This window comes from Limulus polyphemus, unplaced genomic scaffold (assembly GCF_000517525.1).
Source record: "Limulus polyphemus unplaced genomic scaffold, Limulus_polyphemus-2.1.2 Scaffold4240, whole genome shotgun sequence".
Classification (NCBI taxonomy): domain Eukaryota; kingdom Metazoa; phylum Arthropoda; class Merostomata; order Xiphosura; family Limulidae; genus Limulus; species Limulus polyphemus.
In genome coordinates, this window is record NW_013669850.1 from 75,096 (window position 1) to 83,127 (window position 8,032).

The following is an 8,032-nucleotide window of genomic DNA, read 5'->3' on the forward strand; positions in this document are numbered from 1 at the left end:
GCTAGAACAGGGGTAAAGTGTCGAAGACAAAAGCACACTCAGTTCCTATGTAAATGGGCATTAAAAAATCTCAAAATAGGGGGAAAAGCCACCCGCAAAACAAAGCTTCAAAAACACTTTCAGGAAGATCTTGCCATTACCAACATCATACGATAATGGCTAACTGGATGGAAGCTTGGGATTTTTCTACAAAAAAGATCTCCACCAACTAAATGAGGAATTGTCCAGAATTGCTGAATGGATTTATGGCCAGGGTAAAGAAGCTTGTCACAATCTTCAGATGATTGAGGATGGCATGTAAGGGGATTCAAAGTAAATCCTGGCTCATGGACCTCTCGTACAATAGCCTTGACCCAACATGATGTAGGTTTGTAGTCATGTAAATGGAGTAATGTTGGATCATTTGTGAATATTTCAATTTGTTTCTAATATATACACAAGTTTGTTTCATGTATTTCATAATATCTTGAATTTAAATTTATTCTCTTTATATGTAAATTCAAATTATTCCAACTATTCTCCATGGATTCCATAAGCATATTGTGATAAGAAAACATTACTCTAACTATAACATTGAGGGATAGTCACTACCTTGTGCAGAGGTAGAGAGAATGCCCTTATAAAATGCCATGCTTTCCTTCATTTCTAAATATCCTCTACTTCAGTCTTTAATCAATTAAAAAAATACTTTTTATACTGTAGTTAAAAATATTTAAACAAGTTATAAGAATACTTTACTAACTATCAGAATTGCACTGAAAATTTTTAAATTAGCAAAAACCTGAATTACATAAAATAATTTATGGTTTCTTTAAAGGATATGATCCAATATACATCAGAGAAATACACATACCATATGCTTGTCTGCAACCAACATCACATAGAATGCCTTCTATGAATTGCCTTAAATCAGGACCGGTTATGAAACAAAATCCTACAATATTTGTCTGTTTCATACTTGTTCGTAGTTCCAATTGACTAGTATTTTTCAAACACAAGACATCTCGAAACACAAGTGTCGAGTCAAGGAATACTGACAATGTGGTTTTAAGCCTGAAATTTAAATATGCTCTGTACAAATAATGAACTACACATCTTCTGTAAAATGAAAAATAACCTGAATTAGCATATTACTTAGCATGGTGAAACATCTTTATATGGTTTTTCCATCTGGTATATCATATTTTGCTTCTTTTTTTGTAGCTGTTTGGTAACTTAAATCCACTATAATATAAATTTGGTGGTATTATCCTTGCACTTCAAAGCTTATATAACTTAGATTTATGCAGACTTACATTACTGAAAGATGTATGATAGATTATAGAATATGTCAACGATCAAGGGCTGCATGCTTAAAATAATTAGGAAATAATAAAGTTTTCTATATCCTACCTACAACAAGGTATAACTGCTGTTATTCAATCATTCTAATGGCACCACATTATGCAAAATAAGTGATAAGTAACCAGTCATGTGATCTGGTATGACGAAGTTCATGTCTACAGATTTTGCTGCCCACTAATTGATCACAAAAGGTTTGTTAATACAGTAAATATATATATATAGTCACCTCAGATACTTATGTTAATACAGTATATGTTAATACAGTATATATATATATAGTCACCTCAGATACTTATGTTAATACAGTATATGTCAATACAGTATATATATATATGCCATGCTGCAATGACTTCTTATGTTTGACTGGTTCTAGCATATTTTTTTGCTTTCCATTACAATCATTGGAGTGTCCAAATAACTTTGTTGAATGTTTCAGTACCAATTTATATCTCTAACAAATCCTGCTGTTGTTCAAACTGCTAACCAAGAACACACTATTTTCAACAGTTTTAATATGAACTATGTATACAAGTTCACACGAGTGACCACCTAACACCTGTGTAGCATAAAAGTGAACTATTTATCACTTAACAATTCAAAACAACAAGTTTACTTACTAAAAAACATCCCTTGGTGTGTAAAGGTTACAGGAACTTATAATCATATACAAACTGAATCAAGCATTATAACTAGACAATCTGTAAATTGGTCTGAAATAATTTGTATTGTATCACAAATTGATAGTAATTTTTACATTCAACAATGGAATGTACTTAGTTGTGTCAAATTAGAAGGATGTAAATTGGAAGATTTAAACTAATTCCTAATTACACATTTGATAAACACAATCATAGAAAATACCCTTAATCTAGGTAGTAATATCTTAATTACTGTTAAAATATATGTTTAAATTAGCTGTAACAGCTGCAGCCAAAGCTTACCATTAATCTTCCTGCACCTGTTCCATCATCGGTCTAAATGGCACTTGTAACTCAAAGTCTTGCGACAATATATAGATATTCCACAACCTCCCTCATACACCTGAAAATGTCAGGAGTCTGACTTCTGCTGAAATGATGGTTCAGCCATGGTATTGGAGTGTAGCAAGTCTGTTTCTTTGTTTGTTGAATTCTGTGTAAAGTTATTAGAACACTACCTGTGCTAGATGTCTCTAATTTAGAAGCGATAGACTAGAGAGAAGGCAGCTAGTTAACACCACCCACTGACAACTCTTGGGCTACTCTTTAGAGAGAAGGCAGCTAGTTAACATCACCCACTGACAACTCTTGGGCTACTGGTGATGCAATTGAAATAGTTACTTGAGCAGAGGAGGAGACCAGAACCAGTAAAAACTTCAGCTCTAGAATTTTATCCAAAATAATTTTCGAGTTCTATAAGCCCCCAAGGCCTGGTGAAACATTGAATGATACTTTAGCAGATACAGCAAGGCTATTATGCTGCCAATAACTTCCCACACAGACCTAATGGCTAAGGGCAGTTGATTCATGATCTGTGGGTCATAAGTTCCAATCCTATCACTAAACATGCTCACCTTCTCAGCTGTGGGGGTGTTATAATGTGTTGAGCAATCCCATTTTTCATTGGCAAAAGAGTAGCCCAAGAGTTGTCAGTGGGTGGTGTTAACTAGCTGCCTTCTCTCTAAAGAGTAGCCCAAGAGTTGTCAGTGGGTGGTGTTAACTAGCTGCCTTCTCTCTAAAGAGGAAATGGATTATATCGGGAGCAGATGGCGTAGTGCCTGATGCTTAGTCTTGATGGTTTATATAATCAAAGTCTGAATGCATATAGATGAGAAGCAACTCAGTAACTGTAGTGTAGTTAGCAATAAAATGTTTGACCTTGTGGAGAACCAAGAAATGGATAAGTTTAAGTTCAGAATCAAAGGTGAGAACATTATGAAATCTAGGCCACGTATGTAGATGATCTAAGAAGGTTGCATGTAAAAGCATTTCGGAGTATATATATCCTGACAATCTTAATGGGCTTCTTATCAGTAAGTTTGTTGTTGGGCTGCTGAGTAAACCGTATAATATCAAACAGGTCTTAAAGAAATAATGTGCTTAAAACACTTGAGAAAAGTATTAAAATCCTCTTTAACTATCCCCTTAAGCACTGACAGGCTCATTTGTTACACAACACCATCATCTAGTGCAGACACCCGATACCAGCTTTTCTAATAGCTTTTAGTGATTACAAGACCCTCATCCTCAAACATTTTGGAGAGATGTGCATTCTGATGCATGTCATATCCATGGGCAAAGTCTGAAACAAAATGCTAGATGCATAAGAATGCACATTGTTCTCACATTCCACATTATTCTCCAATACATGGTAGTGGAGAATAGTGTCAGTATGCCTTCCTAGCTGGGAAAGTTCCTGGCAACCCCAACCTGATCTAATGGTACATAAGTTTGGAGATGTTTGCCTTGAGGCTATGTCCTTTTTATTACAATTTCAGAATAACAAAGTAGTACTGGTAACATATATGCTTTGGAAAGCTCACACTATTTATTCAAGTATACAGAAGTTATTTCTCTCAGTCTAGAGACAGAATATCTGCAGAAAGACTGAGAATTTAAATATCACTTTCTTCTGTCAGATTTCTTCTGTCAACAATTTCGACCATAAACAAAAGATGCAGCTCAGTATTTTCTAAAACAAACGAGCATGAAAGTCCTCAAAAATTTAGAAATATCACAATATTAACTATGATGCCATGGCTTATGATGCAAATGAGCAAATATTTTTGTTAACTAACCTGGTGAATTCCCATCTTTCTCCTCTGGCCATTCGTCCAGATGTCAGCCAATCTAAAAACACCAAATTACTTGTGGAACTTATAAAAACATCCTGTTCTTGATTATAATTAGCATTCTTGAAACAAACTACAGGATCAGGCAATACACACAATAGGCCGAATGAAGAGACACTGAATGAAATTCGAAAGTTTGTTGTTTTGTTGTCATTACAAGGGTACACCTAAAAGAAAGAAATACAACAGTACTTCTAATCAACTTTCATTACCGTTATAACAATACCTATTCACTACAATTCCCATCCGTTAATTGTACAACAATCTGATTTTTCTTTAATTTAATACTGCCCTAAAACAAACATGATGGGGATGAATTATTTTCTTTTTTAACTCCATCTTTTTTTATTGTTATTATTCATTTATAGCGGGACAAACTGCATTGCTAAACTTTTGTCATTAGTTCTATTTCTATTCCATCGGTATTCAACATCCACGTTGGTCCTCTCCCTTAAATTTCAATAGCTTATTATCATGGTTCAATCACATGTGAAAATGCTGTTTTTTACTCTGATATTTAAAATTGTATAGAAAAAAGTCTGTTTTAGTCCAGAGCTACCTGTGTTTTGTTACCTTTATCCTCCACATGGAATTAAACCTCCGATTTTAGCGTAGTAAGTGTGTAAACTTACCGCTGACCCATTAGGAAACATACAGAAGGATGGAGGCTACCTAAGATACTGTGGTATAGACATACAGCGTTTCTTTCTTTGCTTAGTATAAATGTTGATTCTAAGTTTATTATTTGAAGTTAACATATATATACACACACACATATATGAGACAGAAAGAGAAAGAAAGAGTTAGGTTAAGAAAACTTTTGGCTTTGTACAGGTTTGTTTGTCACTTTTACCTACTACAGTGAAATTATATTTATGATGGGACGAGTTCTACCACCCCCACCCTATAGTATACCATAAATATATACTCACATTTCATATCTAACTGAAATATGTAAATTTTGCACAATTAAGTTTGGCCAACAAAAGGGCAGAAAAGTGCAGTTGAGGCAGTCAAACGTCGGTAAATTCCTCTGTGAGCCAATCAAAATTTAGATCATTCATGAACTGAATTCATAACGTATTCATAGAATAATTAATGCTAAAAATCAGTTAGATTAACAACTTTTCATATATAGAAAAGCCAGTGGCTTTTATGTTATGTCGCTTAGCAACAAATGTATAACCTAATATTGTTGTTTGTCTATGTAATGAAAGTATAAAATGAAATGTATAGACAACAAAACTGGAAAAATATTTGTTGATTTCTCAATTTAGAGTCTCCATTGATTAACAAGATTTTTTTATACTAAAAACGTTGGTGATATAACAGGAAATAGAGCTTAATTATGAAACAATACACTTTTATGATAAATTTTAAGCATTTATCTCTAAGCTAGGTGACCCCACACTACGTCTTTACTTTAGGCTTATTATACCAACACTCACTACACTTTATAAGGTTTCTCTGCCCCCTTTGTACCCCCGTCACTAAAATCGTAATGAGCAGACAGTAATTGAACTATTCTATCTGGATAAATGCATTTTGGCTTTTATGGCTCTTCCTATTTCGAGAAATCAAGCGTGACGTGACAGACACTGGCTTTTATATAGGTTAGATGTGTTATTTCAATAAGGAAAATTGCACTGAGTTTGTTTTTAAGCAAAGGACACTGACTGCAATGCATTGTTGTAAAATGTTTTGGTTTTTATGCAAAGACCGCTACTGAAGTGGGCGATTTTTGACAGTTGTCACTTTTATGTGAAGTGTCAAAGGGGAGATATTCAAATCAATTTATTCTACATGGTAAGATACAAATCATGCATGTATATAATAACGAGATGAAAAAAATATATGTGTATATGACGTTTATATTGATATGAAATTTTATTAATTACAAAAAATTGATAATTTTCTTGTAATGTACTCTTCAAAAGAATAATTTTGATACATATATATATTTCTACGAATTTTACCGATCAAAAAATACAGGGCATGACAGACAGACATTTGGCTATTATATTATTACTATATAAAATTTGTAACTAAGTGTAAATATCTCTTACCTTTTGAAAGGCTTGGCTGGTCCACAGAACACAGCAAGCTTCACCAACTGTCACTTCTGCACTCAACCGGTCTCCAGGGACCAAACCTCCACCATAAGTAACAAGATATATCCACCTACAGTAATTCCCACTAGATGTCGGTGTAAGGATCTTCAACTACTTGATTGTATTAAAAGAAAGACACGAGCCTGTATAGTATTTGTTTGTTTTTGAATTTCGCGCAAAGCAACACGAGGGCTATCTGCGCTAGCCGTCCCTAATTTAGGAGTGTAAGACTAGAGGGCGGTGGGTGGTGATGACTAGCTGCCTTCCCAACTCTTGGGCTACTCGCTCCCACGGCTGAAAGGGCGAGCATGTTTGGTGGGACAGGGATTCGAACCTGCGACCCTTAGATTGCGAGTCGAGCGCCTTATCCACCTGGCCATGCCGGGCCAAGATAAACTTGAAGGGCAGGTGGTTAGGGCGCTTGGCTCGCATTCTGAGGGTCGCGGGTTCGAATCCTCGTGCCACCAAATATGCTCGGCCTTTCAGCCGTGGGGGCGTTATAATGTGACGGTCAATCCCTCTATTCGTTGGTAAAAGAGTAGCCCAAGAGTTGGCGGTGGGTGATGATGACTAGCTGCCTTCCTTCCCTCTAGTCTTACACTGCCAAATTAGGGACAGCTAGCGCAGATAGCCCTCGTGTAGCTTTGCCTGAAATTTAAAACAAACAAACAGATAAACCTGATATCTGAAAGGAAATCAAAACAGGTACGTAGATAACACTCTTCAAAAAAGTTACAGTTTCTGCGGATAAATAATAGTCTCAAAATTAAGATCTTCACAAAAACGTCATGATATCAAAAAATATAATGGCCAATTTTTATTTTATTTAATAATTTGATAATTTGTAAAATTCATTAACTAGGCTGTTCTGAAACTTATTTCCTAAACAGATGTTAATAATGATAAACTGTGTAACTAAAAGGGCGCTTGTAAATTGAATTGTTATACTGAATTACAATTTTAAAGTATTATATATATTTCTAGCTCAAAATATTTGGTTTGAAATTTGTGCAAAGCTACACGATGACTATCTGCACTAGGCGTCCTTAATATGTCAATGATAGGCTAAAGGAAAGGCCTATCGCGACCTATCAACACCACCCAATGCCAACTCTTGGGCTACTCTTTTACCAACGAATAGTGGAGTTGACAGTCACATTATAACGCCCCCACGGCTGAAAGGGCGAACATGTTCGGTGTGACGGGAACTCGAACCCGCAACTCTCATATTGCGAGTCGAGCGCCCTAACTACAAGGCCAATTCAGTACAACTCGAAAGGAACCAATCTGTAATACCAAGGTAACTTTTGAAAAGAATAACCATATCAATTAACAACTTTTGTAAACTTTACTTGCATTTTGTTTGTACATGTGATGTCCATTAATATAATAATTAGAATTGACCTGGCAGCTTATTGCAACTAACATGATGAAATTCACAATTCGATAAGCATAACGCTGGTTACAAATTATCACCACACACGCTCGCGCGAGTGCGCGAGATGATATATAAACAAGAAAACTTTTGAATATGTAAATAAGAAAAACACCACTCTAAAATATTTGAACCTATCACCTCTATCTTTCTCCATTTATCTGTAAGTAGGACGGTCAAGCATATCTAAGTGATTACCATATAATTATAAATTCTGTAACCTACATCTCTTTGAGTAGCAGAATAAAAAACGGATGTAAGCATCGTTTTTTCTTTCACGCTGTTTCTAAATTTTGTTTGTTTGTTTGTTTG

At 35.1% G+C, this 8,032-nt stretch overlaps 1 protein-coding gene across 2 annotated transcripts in view; it reads right to left on the reverse strand.

Moving 5' to 3' along the window:
• Window positions 1-8,032, reverse strand: part of LOC106470828 (urease accessory protein D-like) — a 47,541-nt gene that overhangs the window by 25,183 nt on the left and 14,326 nt on the right. The window contains exons 3-5 of one of the 2 annotated variants that reach the window (XM_013931398.2): window positions 6,241-6,396; window positions 4,121-4,341; window positions 854-1,053 (exon numbers count right to left, since the gene is read on the reverse strand). In XM_013931398.2, coding sequence (XP_013786852.1) covers window positions 854-1,053; window positions 4,121-4,341; window positions 6,241-6,396 — 577 coding nt within the window. The remainder of the gene's footprint in view (window positions 1-853; window positions 1,054-4,120; window positions 4,342-6,240; window positions 6,397-8,032) is intronic. The other variant, XM_013931400.2, reaches the window with a different exon arrangement.